The sequence below is a fragment of the Egretta garzetta genome, unplaced genomic scaffold, assembly GCF_000687185.1.
Source record: "Egretta garzetta isolate BGI_Z169 unplaced genomic scaffold, ASM68718v1 scaffold235, whole genome shotgun sequence".
NCBI lineage: Eukaryota > Metazoa > Chordata > Aves > Pelecaniformes > Ardeidae > Egretta > Egretta garzetta.
This window is the reverse complement of record NW_009259792.1, coordinates 848635-866104: the sequence shown is the minus strand read 5'-3', so window position 1 is coordinate 866104 and position 17470 is coordinate 848635. Positions and strand designations below refer to the sequence as shown.

The 17470-nt window shown below is 44.4% G+C and overlaps 3 protein-coding genes across 3 annotated transcripts in view; 2 read left to right on the top strand and 1 right to left on the bottom strand.

Annotated features, from left to right (window-relative positions):
* Positions 1–5135, top strand: part of ANKRD66 (ankyrin repeat domain 66) — a 12171-nt gene extending 7036 nt beyond the window's left edge. The window contains exon 3 of the mRNA XM_009639614.1: positions 4955–5135. Within this exon, the coding sequence (XP_009637909.1) occupies positions 4955–5135 (181 nt within the window). The remainder of the gene's footprint in view (positions 1–4954) is intronic.
* Positions 5136–7313: 2178 nt separating this feature from the next.
* On the bottom strand, positions 7314–8342 carry LOC104126994 (taste receptor type 2 member 9). Its single transcript, XM_009639613.2, has one exon. It carries the CDS (start codon positions 8265–8267, stop codon positions 7314–7316), a length of 954 nt encoding a protein of 317 aa, XP_009637908.1. The 5' UTR covers positions 8268–8342.
* Positions 8343–10537: 2195 nt separating this feature from the next.
* LOC104127013 (meprin A subunit alpha-like) overlaps positions 10538–17470 on the top strand; it is an 11825-nt gene continuing 4892 nt past the window's right edge. The window contains 8 exon segments of the mRNA XM_035895125.1: positions 10538–10597; positions 11395–11419; positions 11531–11584; positions 13411–13451; positions 13538–13613; positions 14627–14744; positions 16413–16588; positions 16794–17015. Of these exon segments, the coding sequence (XP_035751018.1) occupies positions 10538–10597; positions 11395–11419; positions 11531–11584; positions 13411–13451; positions 13538–13613; positions 14627–14744; positions 16413–16588; positions 16794–17015 (772 nt within the window).

The following is a 17470-nucleotide window of genomic DNA, read 5'->3' as shown; positions in this document are numbered from 1 at the left end:
AGGTTGAACATTAGGAAAAATTTTTTCAATGAAAGGGTTGTCAGGCTCTGGAATGGGCTGCCCAGGGAGGTGGTCGAGTCCCCATCCCTGGAGGTATTTAAAGGAAGGATAGATGAGGTGCTTAGGGACAGGGTTTAGTGGTGGAATGGCAGGGTTAGGTTAAGGGTTGGACTCGATGATCTCAAAGGTCTTTTCCAATCAAAGTGATTCTATGATTCTATGATTCTATAATCACGATTGCCTTCTCCTTCAGGTGTGCAGAGGGCCCCAGAGGTGATGTCCATAGTCAGCCAGTGCTCCGTGGCTCCGGCGGGAGCCAGGCAGTACCAATGTGTGCTGCAGGCAGCAAATGAAGTATGTGTGCCTGCCTGCTAACGCTGCACAGCACGGCATGGGTCTGCCCTCTGCTCACAGCCTCTGTGGGATTGGTATGTAAATATGAGGGGTATTTTGTTACAGAGCATCACAGTCAGTTTTGGATATTTGCCTGTCATGCAAAAAGAGAGAAAAGGCAATTTTTAAAATGACAGCTTGTGCCTAATGCAGGGCTGACATGCATATCTAAACAGGGTGCCCTGGTTTCGGCTGGGATAGAGTTCATTTTCTTCATAGTAGCTAGCATAGTGCTAGCATGTCCCTAAGCACCTCATCTATCCTTCTTTTAAATACCTCCAGGGATGGGGACTCGACCTCTTCCCTGGGCAGCCCATTCCAGAGCTTGACAACCCTTTCAGTGAAGAAGTTTTGGATTTAGTACTAGAAGAATGTTGATAACACACTGATGTTTTTAGTTGTTGCCAAGTAGTGCTCAGACTACTCAAGGACTTTTTGAGCTTCTCCTGCTCAGCCAGGTGCATAACAAGCTGGGAGGGAGCACAGCCAGGACAGCTGACCCAAACTGACCAAAGAGCTATTCCATACCATAGAATGTCATGCCCGGGGGGGTTAGTCGGTCGGTCTCAGCTTGGGGAGTGATCGCTGCTCGGGGAGTGATCGCTACTCAGGACGGGCTGGGCATCAGTCGGCGGGTGGTGAGCAATTGCATTGTGCATCATTCGTTTTATATATTCTGTATATTCTCTTACCATTCTCATTATTACTATTATTATTATTTTCTCTCATTAAACTGTCTCTATCTCAGCCCTCGGCTCTAACCTTTTTTTTCTTTCCGATTCTCTCCCCCATCCCACTGAGGGAGGGGGGAGTGAGCGAGCTGCTGCGTGGTGCTGAGTTGCCAGCCGGGTTAAACCACGACGCAGGGCTACGAGCATCCAAATCCTTCTTAAATCCCAATTCAGCCCCCTTTAACACCGCCATGATCCTTGCACACCATGTGTCTGACCCCAGGTTCTGCTGCCTGCATGAACACACACCTGCCTGCCTGCTCTGTGCTGGGGACTGTTTGCATCAACATGGAAATATCTCAGGTATCGAGATGTAAATACCATTAACATGTAAATATTAGGAATATTCTGCTACAGAGTATCCATACCACTCACCAAGGTTTGCACAGGCATGCAAAGAATAGGAAGCAGCCTTCAAAACACAGCTGCTTCTGAGGATCAAACATATAATTTGCATCAGATTTTTTTTTTTTTTTGCATGAGACGAGTTTTACCCTGGATGCTGTGGGAGCTGCCAGGAATGGCACTGAGGAGACACAGAGACTGGCTCCTGCCTGCTGCCAGCCTCTCTGCAAAGTGCTGAGCATTGAAACTGCACCAAAGGCTCCTACTATCTAAGCCCAGGGTGTATATATATACACATATATATATAATATACACCCCCCACGTGCATATGTATGTGTGTGTGTAGATATATATACAGAAAGCCCACACTATGCAGTGCACCTCTGCGTGGAGCCACTGTCTTTGCTCCGTGCTCTCAGCCACGACAGTGTTGCACCTATGTGACAGTGCCACTGCGTTACAGAAAAAAGGGATTCTTCCCAATATTTGGTGGTGTTTTTGGCAGAGCTCCATAAATGCTGAGTACCTACAAAATCAGACCCTCGCAGTAGGCGAAAAGGGTCTTCTCTTCGCCAAGAGTGTGCGCCCAAGCGCAGCGGGGGGTTTCTGTGAGGAGGGGTCAGGGCTGTTCTGTGCCAGACAGCTTAGCCCATCAGTGATGCTGGTGGTGCCACGGGGAAACATATTGAAGAAAGGGAAAAAACCACTGCCTGGCAGTGAGGAGTAAGGGAAAAAGTGTGAGAAACACACCTGTAACACAGGGTCAAAGGAGGAGGAGGAGGAGCTCCAGGCGCCGGAGCAGAGATTCCCCTCAGCCCCTGGGGCAGCCCATGGTGGGGCAGGCTGTGCCACTGCAGCCCAGGGACCCCACGGGGGAGCAGATCCCCACCTGCAGCCCGGGGAGGACCCCACACAAGAGCAGGGGGGTGCCTGAAGGAGGCTGTGACCCCGTGGGAAGCCCACGCTGGAGCTGGCTTATCCTGAAGGACTGCAGCCCATGGGAAGGACCCACAATGGAGCAGGGGAAGAGCATGAGGAGGAAGGAGTGGCAGAGACAATGTGTTATGGGCTGACCACAACCCCCATTCCCCATCCCCCTGTGCCGCTCAGGGGGGAAGAGGTAGAGTGGTTGGGAATGAAGGAGTGAAGCTGAGCCTGGGAAGAAGCGGGGGTGGGAGGAAGGTGTTGGAGTTTTGTCTTTTTCTCACCATCCTACCCTATTTTCAATTGGCAACAAATTAAATTGGTGTTCACAAGTTTGTTTTGCCTGTGATGGTAATGGGTGAGAGATCTCCCTGCCCTTATCATTACCTGTGAGCTTGTCCATCTTTCTCCCCCTCTCTTGCTGAGGACGGACAGTGAGAGAGTGGCTGGGTGGGCAGCTGGCCAAGGCCAACCCACCACAGTGACTCCTGTTTTTTCAGTATTTTCTCCTGCTTACCGCTTGTGTGAGAAAGAAAGTAAGGTCTTATTTTTTTGCTTTTGCTATTTTTTGAAAGAGGACTGTCTTTCAGTGACTTGAAACTTGATGGTTGGATCTTCAAAGATCCCTTCCAACCCAAACCATCATGGTTCTATATGTTGTATGATTTGGACATTGTCCTGGTTTCAGCTGGGATAGAGTTAATTTTCTTCCTAGCAGCTGGCATAGTGCTGTGGTTTGGATTTAGTATGAGAATGATGTTGATAACTCACTGATGGTTCAGTTGTTGCTGAGCAGTGCCCACACCAGTCAAGGACTTTTCAGCTTCCCTTGCTCTGCCAGGGGCACAAGAAGCTGGGAGGGGGCACAGCCGGGACAGCTGACCCCAACTGGCCCAAGGGCTATTCCAGACCATGTGACATCATGCTCAGTAGATAAACTGGGGGGAGCTGGCTGGGGGGCAGCTCGGGGATGGGCTGGGCATTGGTCGGCGGGTGGTGAGCAGTTGCATTGTACATCACTTGTTTTGTATATTCTTTTATCATTATTATTTTCTCTTCCTTTTCTGTTTTCTTAAACTGTCTTTATCTCAATCCATGGGTTTTACTTCTTTTTTTTCTGATTCTCTCCCCCATTCCACGGGGGCAAGGGGAGGGTGAGCGAGCGGCTGGGTGGTGCTTGGTTGCCGACTGGGGTTAAACCACAACAGACGTGAAGGATAGACGTAGTTGTTCTCCTAAATTTCCTCAGTGCCTACAAAATGCAGAAAGTATCTACCTGTTTTTTAGTTTGGTGTCACTTCTTTCCAAGATAATTGGCTGTGTTAGTGCCAGGCATCTAGAAAGATTGTTAACAACACTTAATAGGAAATATATTTAAGAGCTGTGATAACAAAACCATAACTGAGATGTTTTAAAAAAAAAATACCAGTCCAAGGAGTGTATTCACTTCAGTCTTGATGAAAGTGGTTTTTAATCTTCTTCGGTTGTTTACAATGGGAAGTGTATTGAAAACCATTGCTATTTCAAGGCTATAAAGAAAACTACAGTGTATTATGTTTGTTTTGAGGTTAGCTTGTACAGTGTTCTTCACTGAAGATCTGGGACTGTGTTTGCTTAATAGAAAATAAATGAGTGTCACCATAAATGGAGGACTTTGGTAAATCACAGATCCCAAGAGCAAACTCACTGTTGACTTGGAAATCCCAGGGTCTGGATGGATGATGGTTTGTTGTCTAACGTGCAGAGGTTTCACACACTTGAAGTCATGGAGATAACTTGAAAAAATGCAGCTAAAACCCCAGCAACCAGAGGAGAGTGGTGAATGATTTGCATATGGAGATATTGGGCTAGGGAAATGGTATCTTCTACATAATGTTTTCCCATGCAAAATTTCAACCTCTACAACACAGCCTTATTTGTATGGCATTTCTTAATTCAAGTTATTATTTTAAAAACTGAAACGGGGATGAATTGTCAAGTTTAGTTCTGGATTTGAATGCAAAGTTTAGCAAAATTTTAGGGCTGAATTGGATTAGGATTAGATAGTTTCTGATGTTAAAAGGCCACCTATAAAGAAGAACTATGTACAAATCCTGCCAAATTCCAGTTGTCTTCAGATCTGATATTTTGGCATTAAAAATCTCTAGGTCTTATGAATAAGCAGTACAAAAAATAAAAGAAAATGGAAATGTTGTGGTTGCAGCGAGTTAGTATATCATGTACAACTGCATTAAGTGTGCTTAAGTCACAAATACACAAGATTGGTCTTTGAGAGCTTTGCATGGTTAAAATTATGCTTCCAATGGAAAGAGTCTGGTCTCACCGTAGATCTTTACCTAACGTTTCCCACTTCAGCCCAACTCTCACTGCATACCTGGTTGCTTGGGGTGGTGAACGCTGTTGGATTTGGAGCCTCAGTGTGTTCTCATGTATTGCTGGCAATGGTGTTTTGACCATACCAATACATGATCCCCCGTTCCTGTAGATGGGACACTCATGAATGGGTGGTGTGACGGTGCTGTGCTCAGCATCTGAAGATGCACTCTTGCTTTCTTTCCCAGAGCAGAGGTGGAGAGCAGGAACTATCGCAGGACAGCCTTGATGAAAGGAATCCCCTTAGACCAGAGAGATGAAGACTGGGAACTCAAGAAAGAAGAGCTTGAGAGAAACCCACCGTGTTCTCGGGAGAACTACACATCCTCTGTTCAAAAGAAAAACCAAAGAAAAAGGGGGAAGCAGTAGCATGCCCTGCCTATTTGGTGCTTGAGAATCTGCAATAAAAGCAAAGACACTGGCAGACCACAGGTGCACCTGCAGGGTGAAGTATGGATGAACAGGAGAAGCAGATGGACACAAGAATGTATTTTGTGATGTATTGGGAATATTGTCATTGACAAGGAACAGGTAGAAGTGTTTCTATTTAGCTGTGTGTTATTTTTAGCAGTGCCCCCAGCAATTTTTATGTCTATGCTCATAGGAATGCTGTGGAACTGGTCCTGAGCTGTCCCTCTGCTCATCAGTGCTTTCCATGGCAAAAGCATTTTTAACTGTTCCACTTCTCAATCATAAAAAATGTTTTTAATTTGACCCAAAGCAGTTTTCCGCACCATGCCAGCACTGGGCAGCCATTCGTATTGACTTCTGACACCTTTTATGTGTCTGCTTCCCCTGCCCTTACGTGTCTGCCTCCTCCAATACCCAAACCTGGTGCTTCTGGAGTGCCTTGATTACAGGTGTCCTCACGCCCTCCACTCAGGCATTGCAATCATAACCAACAACTCTGTGATCCATCTCCCTCTTCTAAACTTCCACGGACTAATTCAGCCATTTACACAAAGGTGTCTAATGCCACTTAAGATGGTCTTGAGGACCTAGGCTGACCCTGTAGGTCTCCCGAAGATCCTGTGCTGTAGCTCCCAAGCCCTTGCAGATGTCCCAGATTCCCTAGGGCTTCTCAGATAACTCAAGATACCTGTGTTTGGGCAAATGAGTCAAGCTCCAGCTTTGGTTTTAGTCATTTTCACTTTCCAAGTCATATGAAATATCAACTCCATTCACAGTTGGCTTGGCCACTCTCCAAGTGGAGACATATGTGGGACAGAGTGCCTATTGCCATGTTGATAAACTAAACCAGCCTGTTTCTATCCCTGAGGCCAGCTGGTGGAGTGTCCTGAAGTTGAGGAACATTTTCCCCAGAGCTGGGCGCACCATTGCATCTCTCCAGAGAGCAACTTCAGCATCTGGGCTGTGCACTGTGGTTGTGGCGTTTCATAACCTGTCTCCTCCAGTGCCAGCTGGATGGGGCTGGTGCACGGCAGGGGTGATGCTGTGTTGGGCATCATGTTCATGGGGGTTTCATGGAGATGGAAGAAAGTATCTTCAGCGTGGTTTGCTGGGGCTGCATTCTTTTGTGTGAGATCATCTGCAAGATGTTGGTTTTGCCTACTGAGTCTCATTGTATGTGAGCTTTTGAGGGGTGATGTCACATGGGATGTAGGGAGTAAGAAGGATTTTCCATGGTCTTTTTGTGAAAGTGATTGGGACTGTCATGCTAAAGGATCAACCACATTGAGCAACAGCAGGGAAAGAAGGGAGGTGTGGTGGTGCCTGTCCTTTAAAGGCCTTTCAGCTGGGGAGATGTGTCCAGATGAGATGGTTAAGATCTGCCTCCCTCAGGAAATGTGGGTGGTGCAGGGTGTCTCCTACTGCGGAAGTGGACTCAGTGGGGTTTGGCATCTGATCTGAATTGCGGCTAAAGGCGAACAGCTAAAGGCAATGTGCTCCGAGTGTCTAATTTTGATCAGATGACTCAAACCCTTTCTTTTTAGCAGAACAACATGAGTGCAATTTTTTGCTTTACTACTTCAGGAAAAGCCAGAAAAGAGTGAAAGCTAATGGTGTGAAAACACTTTCTTATACTTTCCTGTTAACCTCTTCCTCTTTCACGTTTGTGGGGATGGAGAGGAAGAGGGAAGGGAGTGCTCTTTTGCCCATGGGAAAGGCAACCCTTAAAATAAAAAGGTTACAAACTAAGCTTTTTTGCCTTCACTTCAACTTTTCAAAATAGCATGCTGGGGCCACTCTGAGCAGAAACTCTTCCTCTGTATTGATTTCTAATAGACAGTACATAGAAATTAGTGAGACCTTCACGCTGTTGTCCTACAGGACATGCCCATGTATGCAGTCTAAATTACTTTGTTATTGACAATAACTTAACTCAAAAAATTAAAACAGATTTTGACAATTTATTTAACTGATAATAATTTAGTTCAAAGAATTTTAATGAAGTTTTCTTAGACGGTGAAGATAAAACATCTGTATCATCTACACTGGCTGGAAAGTTGCATTAGAGATTAAATTACTTGTTTTTTATAATAAAATATCAACATTTTTAGTGGGTTCCAGCTTTTATTACAGTTCCTACCTCACGCAAACTTTACACTTCACACAGGGCAGAGTTTTTAGCAGTGTCTTTCCCAGTTTGGGGTTGATGAAAATCAGAATAAGGGAATGAACAGTCGGAAAAACATACTGAAGTACTAAAATGAGAAACATCACAGGATTTTCCTTCTTCATGCCATAAATCAGTGTCAAGACCAAACATGCAAAGTTAATGCTGTAAATTAAGAAAAAGGACACAATAGATTTCATGGCTCTGATATGGGCATCCATGCTGAGGTTCTTAACTGAGTTTTTCTGCATCTTGCGCTTGTGTCTCCAGAGAGAAAAAAGGAGGAGAAGGGCAGAAAAGATTACCGACATGAATGCAGTGGCAAATCCGAAGCCGCTGATAAAAAAAGTAGAGAAAAAATGTTCCTCCATTCTGACACTCAGTTTCCAGAAATTTCCAAGGGTGGTGGAATTGAGGTTGTTACAGTGCACTTTATCGGTGGTGGTGTAGAAAAGGATGCAGATGACCAGGGATAAAAGCACTGAACCCAACAACATCCATGGCACGATCCTGTCAATTTTTACTTTCAGGTAGATGAAGAAGATGTGTCTGAAGTTTGCAATTTTTATACAATAAAACCCACAAAGACAGGCAGAAACCCACAAGTCAGAAGAGTTTAAAAAGCTTTGAAAAGCTGCAAATAGTTGGGGTATGGGCTGGACATAAAGGCGCCAGGGATAAATTATTGAAAGAAAGGAATATACCCATGCGATGCACAAATACCAAAGCCTGGAGCATCCCAGAAACAGCAAGATCTTCTCATTAGAGTTAAAGCTTTTCTTCTCGACCCAAGCAATACAAAGCACAGAAACAATGAACATGTTTATCCATATGCCAGCAAATGCCTGGAGTGTGATGATGACCATAACCACGACGTCGTATGAAGTGGCATTAAATTTATCTTGAGAGTAACAAGCATCCATCCTCCCAGATGGGTAGTGGTGCTGTGCTGGAGAAGTGGGTTGTTGCACCAAGGCTTCACTGAGGTTAGCAGCCGCTGTCCCCTGAGTGTCACGTATGGAAACGGGAGCTTTATAGAGCTGCTGGCGGGGGGGATTTTGGTGCTGCTCCTATTCAGAGCAGGGCAGGTGCAGGAATGTAAATTTACCGGGTATTCCCTTACCTGGTATCAGTGTCAGCCTTCAATATTTGAATTTCAGGTCAGCAGAGCTGTGTTGGGCAACGCAAACAATGTAGAGGTTTTTTGGCAGCGGACAATGTTGTGATTTAGTGACTGCCGCAGGTCTGATCACTGTCAGCATTCACGATCTGGGTTCTTCTGTCCCTTTGTCACCTACGGTGCTCACGCAGAGGGATGTGCTTGGCAAAGCGCAGCCAGGGGTGTCTCCATCCTCTTTCATCTGAGAGTCCAGGAGCTGCAAAATTCAACCAAGATGCTGGCAACTGGAGTTCATTTTGATCCTCCATGGGTACTGAAATCCATGTTAGTTTTCCCAGTGGTAATGCCTCAATCATATGTGAAGAGCCACATAGTAGGGGGAGGGCATTGAAGGAAAAGGAGTACTTTCTTTTAAAGGTTTAAGCTGAAGCGTATAAAGGAAAAGGGCAAAAATAAGCATGGGTCCCTGTGCCAGAGCTCAAAACCCATCTGCTAGCAATGTGAAGAGTTTTAGGGATGGGACCATGCTGGGTTCCTGCCACACTGAAATACCTTCAAGCTTCCAAATGACTTTAAGTCCTGAAAACTGTGGGGTTTTTAACAGGCAAGATGTGTTAAGCTCTGTAGGGGATGGACTGCCTATAGACTTTGGGTCTGTACAGGACCTTGTACATTGGACCTTGCACATTGGGACCACAGCTACCAACTAGATCTTGGATGATGCTGCGAAAAATTTAAATCACAACAAATAGCTATATAGCTACAAGAAATAAACCATCAGCATTTTCTCTCTTCAGAATGATGCGCTTGTTTTCTGCGGGATGTAAATGGAAGCACTACTCTTTGAAGATTATTATCACATGGTCCTATTTGCAGTGTTTTGCTGGGGACCTTGCTATTGCATTAACACATTGAAATGTTTTTACAGAAGGCCTGGAGTTCACCTCAACAACAAAACATGCTACCTACCACACATTCCCATGAAAACCATTCAGATAGTCCAGTGGCCTTTAGTAAAAGTTTTAGGGAGATCTTCACCACCCTTTATTTTTCATATTGCCTAGAAGATGTCAGTGTCATAGCTAGGTTTGGATGCAGTCATTCAAAAATATTATGGATTATTTAAAGCCAGTCATGCCTGATTGATTTGACATTAGAGATAGTCACTGCACTTATGGATGGATAATATCTATGGATATTGTCTGGAAGCTTGAAAGATAATTGCATAAGGAAAACAACCCACTTCTCTGAGGCTAAAAGTGCAAGAATTAATGTGAAGCCAGATGATCTCCAGGTCCTTTAAATCTGCAAAAAGCCAGGAATGAAGTCATCAAACTGTGATGGCAATCAGACTCTTGTGTGTGTGAAGAGCAACCTTATGGGTGCTGGACACAACGCCGCTGGCCTGCAGTGGGTATCAGTAAAAGAAGCATTTAATGAATCAACCACTTTTCTGTATCTCATTTGCCATCACCTTAATGTCTAAAGAGGATGGAAGTTTTATGGACTGGGTGGCAAGGAGGCAAATCCATTCCTTTTTTTTGGTCTATGCCCTTGAGTCAGGGAGTCAGGGCTGGCACGTGCCAGCTGGCCATTAGTGGATCTTCTCCCCCTGCAAGTTGTGTTTCAGGAGACTGATTTGGCAATATCTCTCCTTGTAACCCTCATTCCGCTGCTCCTGTGACAGGTTGGCTGGGAACGGATGGATGCTTGTTGCTGAATTCAGTTTCCTTTCCTGTGGCCCCGGGTATATGTGATGGTTTGTGATCATGCCTCTGGGGGAAAGGCACTGATGAGGCACAGGGATTAATTCTTTCTTTGCACTCGCTGGTACCTCACTCCCCTCTCCAATCCCACTGGGCTGATGGGGTTGGCCAGGCAGATGCCCCATGTAGGTAGCAGTACTGAGTGTGCAACCTGTAGAGACCCTGGGCTCTCAAGGTGGCCAGTCCTGCCCCCCGCACCCCCCACCATCCCCAGTCTGGTGCAATTGTCCCCTTTCTGCCCCATAAACCCCTCCTAATTCCTGCAGCACTGACACCTGGGGTCTCACAGGCTGGCAGGCTGCAAAGCATGGCCAGGGAGCTCCCTGATGAATATTTCCTCTTCTCCCCTCCACAGCCAGCTAGGCACGTGAGCCAGACCAAGCCAGGACTACTTGCTGTACTGCCACTCTTGAGAGACAAAGTCCTCAGGATGTCCTAAGGAAACCCAAACCAACCCATTTTGCTGGCAGTTGATGGCTGGCATTCTGTTGATTACAAAAATAATGCTATTTTTAAATTAAAGATGATGCTTTACCCATAGGATCAGATGAAAACAAAAAAAATTGTTTGCATCTACCAAGATGTTTCCAGGAATACAAAAAAGCCACGAAGCAAACCCTCTCTTAAACTGATTTATTCAGGTTGCAGACCATTAGCCTTTGAAGAGGGTGTTATTTCCATACTCAGCAGCTTTGTTGGTCTCATGTCAGGATGAGGCCAGGCAAGCAGAAAAAAAGAGTGAGATTATCTCTGAAGAAGTCATAGAAATATTAAATAGTTCAATAGCTCCCAATTGCTACAAGGGTCAATATGCTAAGAATAGTTACAAAATGGGGAGGCAGACTGCTTATCAGGTTGGCTTATGGCTATATCTAATAAGATTAAAATGTGCTGTTCCTTTTAAAGTTCAACTTTTTTAATGGCTTATGCTTATCAGCACACCTGAAGGCTGTTCACCTGCAGGACGCTATATCTACGCTGGCAGGTAGCACCAGGGGATGTTCTGAAATGGATTCCTGGTGGATATGTTGTTTCACAGCACTGGTTACCTGCTCCTGTGCCTTTACGGTATTCCCATCTGCTCCTCCATTTTCTGGCTTGGGATCCGGGTGAGATTTGATTTCATTTGACTGTCATTTTGAAACTGTATTTTCTATGTTTCAGATCCAAAACTCTGTTGAAGACAGAGGTAAGGATGCATTGGTTTTATGTTAGTGAAAGACTATCAGTCACCAAGGGGGGAATTACACCAACTCATGGCATTTAGTCACTAACTTAGGTGTATTCATTCTTTTGATAGTTGATGATGTTGATGGAGGGCAGCTTAGAAAGGACATTCCAGAAATAAATGCAGGTAAGTCAGGACAGTAAGTAAGCAGGGTGTTGAATTATCACAGAGATCTGAGCTAGCCCTTGGAGACCACAAGCCTGGCAGATGTGATGGCACCAGAGAGGGCTGAAAGCTTCCTCCTGTGTGAGAAAAATCCGAAATGTATCATGGATATGGTGAGTACTACAGGGCAGTTAAAAATGTGTGGGATGAACCCCAGATACTTCTGGAGAGAAGGGAGAAGACCTCCGCTTTGAAGTCTGGTAGCAGTTAGAGAAGATGGAAGGGCAGGAGCAGGGCAGGCGGCAGAGGACAGAAAGGTCCATAAAAGGTTGGTGTTGGAAAGGGAAGATGGAAAGGCCAGGAAATTTCCACAAAGATAATTTTGTAGGAAGCCCAGGATCTAATCTTAAATTTGGAACCTCACTCAGCTGCTCCCGGGGAAGGTTCAGCAACCCCTGGGCTGAACCTGCACCCCTCCCCACTGCATTTTTCTGCAACACGACGCCCGGAGAAACCTTGGCAGTGGCTTTAATTCAGCTTGTGCTTCACTGACGGGCATTTACCTTAAGTGAGTTTTTTGGTTTCACATGACTAATAAACAAGATATGAAGCTTAAGTACGTCCATCCCTGTCCCAGGGTTTCAGAGAGTTGCCTTGACAGAGTTTTCGTTTCCTGGCATTGCCTGCTATCTGCTTTATGCTCTGGTGGAGGTTTCCTCTGGGTTTGCTGACAGAACAGAAAACACAGCACTAGATTTTGTGGGTTTTTTTTCTTCTCTTCATACATACGTATGTGAGGAGAATATAAGTTATTTCTATAGCAAAAGGCCTGAACTGTCTGTGCTGGGATCGTGCCTATATGATGGCACTAAATGAAAATGTTATGCTAGCAGGACCATACAGTGGCTGGGGTTCGGACTCAGCTCTGCACGGGGAATTTGGCACCTTAAAAAAATAAGGGTATATAATAAGAGTCTCAAATGCTGTGTTTTTAAAGCATGGAAGGTGTGGTCAGCTGCTTAAAACACAGGTGTCTGTTGCCAGTTCAAATACATCTCCTCCAGCACCGCTCTGGAAGGGGAAGGAGTCTTCCAAACTTTGTATTTACCAGCCCACGTGGATATTTTGAATGCCCCTGTGCATCTCAAATGGCACCAGACACCTATGGTTAGGCAACTGGATGGACACACAGCTGTAATGGGATCTGAGACACATAGCACAGAGATTTAATTCCTTCAGTCTGAGCTTTGCTTCAGGCTCAGGTGTTTGAAAAAGCAGACTGAAGCTCTTCCCTCTTCAGAATCCTTGTCTTTCGCCTTTGATCATTTGGGAAACCCCAGATGATTAGCCTATGTTAGCTAACTAGTTAGGCTATGACATGCCTAACTTGTAGACAGATCCATTCCACCTATATGTGGAAAATAAATAAATATGGATCCCTATACATGGGATTGCAGGGTTAGGGTAACTGTTGGACTTGATGATCTTAAAGGTCTTTTCCAACCTAAACGATTCTATGATTCGGTTCTACGATTCTATATATCAGCCACAGCGTTCAGAAGCCCAAGGTTGTTTCCGGATACGAGCCTGAGAAAAATAACAAAATCTCAAAATTGTTATGGAAACCTTAATTCAACCCCAAATCCTCCTTTGCTGCAGACAGAGGACTGGCATGTTATGGTGTGGCAATGGTTATGTGTTTGCTGGTTTCTGGGCAGTTGCTGTTTAAAAGCGGGGTGGGTTCATTGCTGGAGCATCCTCATAGGTTGTGTGGTCTTTGAAAAAACCCACATATTATAGTTCCTGTTATGTTACTCTGGCCTAAATGGTTGTTTATCTCATTTCAGAAACGGGAAGGAAGCTGTTTGAAGGTGATATTGTCTTACCGGTATGTGCTGCTGATCTAAACCAACATCAGCAAGAGCGTAGATTGGGCTTGAAATGTTAACACAAGCATGTTGATCTCTTTAACAGCTGGAGAGAAACGCTCTGAGGAACAACTCCTACAGATGGAAATTTCCCATTCCCTATATCCTAGCTGACAGCCTGGGTAATAAGACCTTTTATTATATTGTATTATATTGTACATATATGTATTATATTGCATTTATTATACTGTATACCCCTATATCCTAGCTGACAGCCTGGGTAATAAGACCTTTTATTATATTGTATTATATTATATTGTATTATATTGTATATATATGTATTATATTGCATTTATTATACTGTATTACTTGCATTAGATATATACTTTGTCCAGCTCTCCAAGCTGCTTTTGTTTCATTTGCAATTGAGTTTTGCTGCATTAATGCCCTTATTACCACCAGCCAGGCAGAGCAACGCAACCTTGCCCCAGCACACGTTGTTTTTGATGTAGCAGCCCCCGTGAGCAGCCAGATGCTGATGAGCAGCCGATTTAACTAATACCAGAGTTATCTGGCTAAGATTTCCAGATAAAGAAGGCAGGAAATCCTAATCTCAAACCTAGGCATGTTGATCTACTGCACCCTTCGTGCCTTATCTCTTCTTAACAGCCCCAGCTCAGTACAGGCAGAAATTGAAATGCAGATATTTTATAAGTAAAAAAGTTCAGAGCATCCTCCCTTCTTGTTCTAATCTGATTTTAGGCACTGTTTTAAATTTTGAACAATTCAGGAGCAAAGACTAATAGTAAATCAATGTTAAAATCCGATGGATCTCTCCTGTGTTTACTAGCCCCGAGCTCAAAGTTTACAACACTTGGAAGTGTATAATAACATGCAGTAAAATTACCCAGCAAAGCCTGAGCAATGCCCTGGATGTGAAAAGCCTGCTTGTTTGTTTCGGCACAACCAGTTTATCTAATAAAAGATATTATCTCTCTCTCTGGCCTCTGCCAACATTAACCCCGACAGGGAATTCTGCTAACAGCCTCCTGCTCTGCGATGCTAGCAGATGCTTTTTATAATTGTTCATATTTTTAATGCACACTTGCTCATGCTTTCTATTTTGAATTATGGGTATTTATAATATTATAAAAGCAGAACAGCTGCTATTGTTCTCCTCTGCTGTGTGTTTCAGATCTGAATGCTAAAGGTGTTATCCTGCAGGCTTTTGACATGTTCAGGCTCAAGTCGTGTGTTGATTTCAAGCCCTACGAAGGGGAACAGACTTACCTGAAATTCGAGAAACTGGATGGGTAATTTTGTATTAAGTCTGGTTTGTGCTACCTTGTTTGATATGGTAGTTTTTTCTGACTCAGGAGGACATCAATTTTCATTCTTGCTTGTACAAAGGACATAAATACCTGAGCCACATTTCTGTCCCAGAGCTTATTTGTATTACGCTGGCGATAAAACCAATGCAAACGGACTAACCAAAGGCATTATCTGCATTTGATGTTCTCTTAATATAAAAAACCCATTCTTTTACTTCCATTTGCATCCTAGCTACTGAAATGAACCACTTTCTTGGCACTCTTTCAGGGAAAACAAGCAAATGAAGTCCTCCTGGTGTCGGGTAGGGGCAGGGTACGCCGCTAGTGGGTTGGCATTCGCATGCAGCTTCCTCCTTGCTTTCAGACGCAGGGTTGGCTTTACCTGACCAAATGTTGAAGCCAACAACCTCTGCTGCTGTGCAGGTCACCGCGGGTTGCCTTTGCGGTCAGTGGGGAAGTGGTGACTCTTTCAGGACACAGACGATCTCACCTAAAAGAGAAGTCTAAAATAGGTCTGGTGACTCACATCCCAAACGCCTGTTACTGTCCGGGGACTGTAAAGGTGCCAGGGAAGGTAACTCCATGGAAGACGCCAACTCTGTGGCTGTCTAAAGTCAGGTCAGGGGACCTCCCCACTTGCTGGGAGGGACCATCAGGAAGCGGGTGAGACCAGCTGGTGTCCATGCCTAGGAATTGAGTGTAGATCTTGGGTGTGGGGAGACTGGTGCACAGCATTTTTGGGCAGCTTTTTTTTTTTTTTTTAAACACACAGTGATGAATTATTTCTGAATGGATATGAAAAGTTAGGATTTAAATCAGTGTTTAGGAATCAAACCAGGGAAGCCAATGCAACCTGAACTCACTGGAAGCTGCTCAGTACCTTTAAAAATTGGGCCACTTATTTAGGTACTTTGTTAAGCACACACATAAACAAAGGCCAATGCAGTGCATGAGATTATAAGGCACCTGCTGTCCTTTCCTGTGCTGCCCATCTTCTGCTACTCCCCTTCCTATACTGGTTGAGCTGGGGCTACCTAGAGTTGCAGAGCAGTAACATTTGCCATCACCACCTCTCTTAAAAGAACTGCAGCCAGTTGAAGAACATGCATGCACTGCCCTCCAGGGAGGGCAAAATGAAACAAGAAGGCCTATTACATCTGGGACAAGGACTCAGGCTGTGGAAGGATGCTGAATCATAGAATCACAGAAATGTTTGGGTTGGAAAAGCCCTTTAAGATCATCAAGTCCAACCGTTAACCTAACCCTGCCATCCCACCACTAAACCATGTCCCTAAGCACCTCATCTGCCTGGCTTTTAAATCCCTCCAGGGATGGGGACTCAACCACTTCCCTGGGCAGCCCATTCCAATGCTCGACAACCCTTTCGGTGAAAAATTTTTTCCTAATATGCAGCCTAAACCTGCCCCGGCACAACTTGAGGTCATCAAGTCCTATTGCCCATGAAGTTACACATTAGTCTGTATCCTGGCATTGTAAATCTACAGTCTTGGCAAGACTGCAAAACTCAGGTGGTATATTCTAAAAAAAATATTTTTTTTTTACTTTGCTTGTGGTTGATTTAATACGTAGATACAAATCATAGAAGGCACTATGCAAAATGGGTGCAATAACTGGGTCTTTGCTTTACAGGTGTTGGTCTCATGTGGGGGACCTTCAGAGTGGCCAGACGGTGTCTATAGGAGAGAGGTGTGACTATAAAGCCATAGTGGAACATGAGCTCCTGCATGCCCTGGGATTTTACCATGAGCAATCCAGGACGGATCGCGATGATTATGTTCAGATATGGTGGGACCAAATAATTGAAGGTACAATTCAGGTCTGAAATGATTGAGTATTGTCTGTAGATGCATGTCCCTGTTTTTACAATGCCAAAACATCTCTGGTTGAGAATGGGTGCCTACGTGTTGACAACTGGACCATTATTTAGTCATGGGTAAAACATTTTGAAAAGATGTTAAGTGCTAAGTTTTGTTTCTGATCTTGCCTAATGACGTGTATTTTTTTGTCTAGGTTTTGCATATGCCTTTGACAGACACAATGACAGTTTCCTTGATGACCTCAATACCCCATATGATTATGAGTCAGTCCTGCACTATGGACCATATTCTTTTAACATTAATAGCAGTGTTCCTTCCATTACAACAAAAATTCCTGAATTTAATGAGATCATTGGGCAGAGGTTGGATTTCAGCAGAATCGACTTACTGAGGTTGAATCGCATGTACAACTGCAGTAAGTCCTTCTTCTCACACATGTGTTTGAAAATCCTTACTCAAGCTTCATGATAACATGGATGGAGTCACATGGGAGGAGCAGGAACACTTCGCCTTTGGGATCCTCTTGCAGTGCTAGAAGAAACTATAGTTGCTATGCAGCAGCAAGCTCCGTGGTGGCCAGATCCCCATTTCTTTATAGACTACGATTGGAGTGAATCTTACACCTTCCATTCACATAGACTTTCCTGTAGTATTATTTGTAATAGTTAGTGTTTCCCTCGTGGATGATGATCATCATGCTGTTGATGATGATAAAATCTTCAAGTAACAGTACTCTGGAATTGGGGTCTCTGAAATCAGAGTATTTCAAGTTCCTTTTTCTGCCTATGTGATGTTTGATAAGACAGTTGGGGTCAGGAGCATGAAAGGGGATAAAAGCTATGAAAGTAAATACTTTACATGCTGTACGGT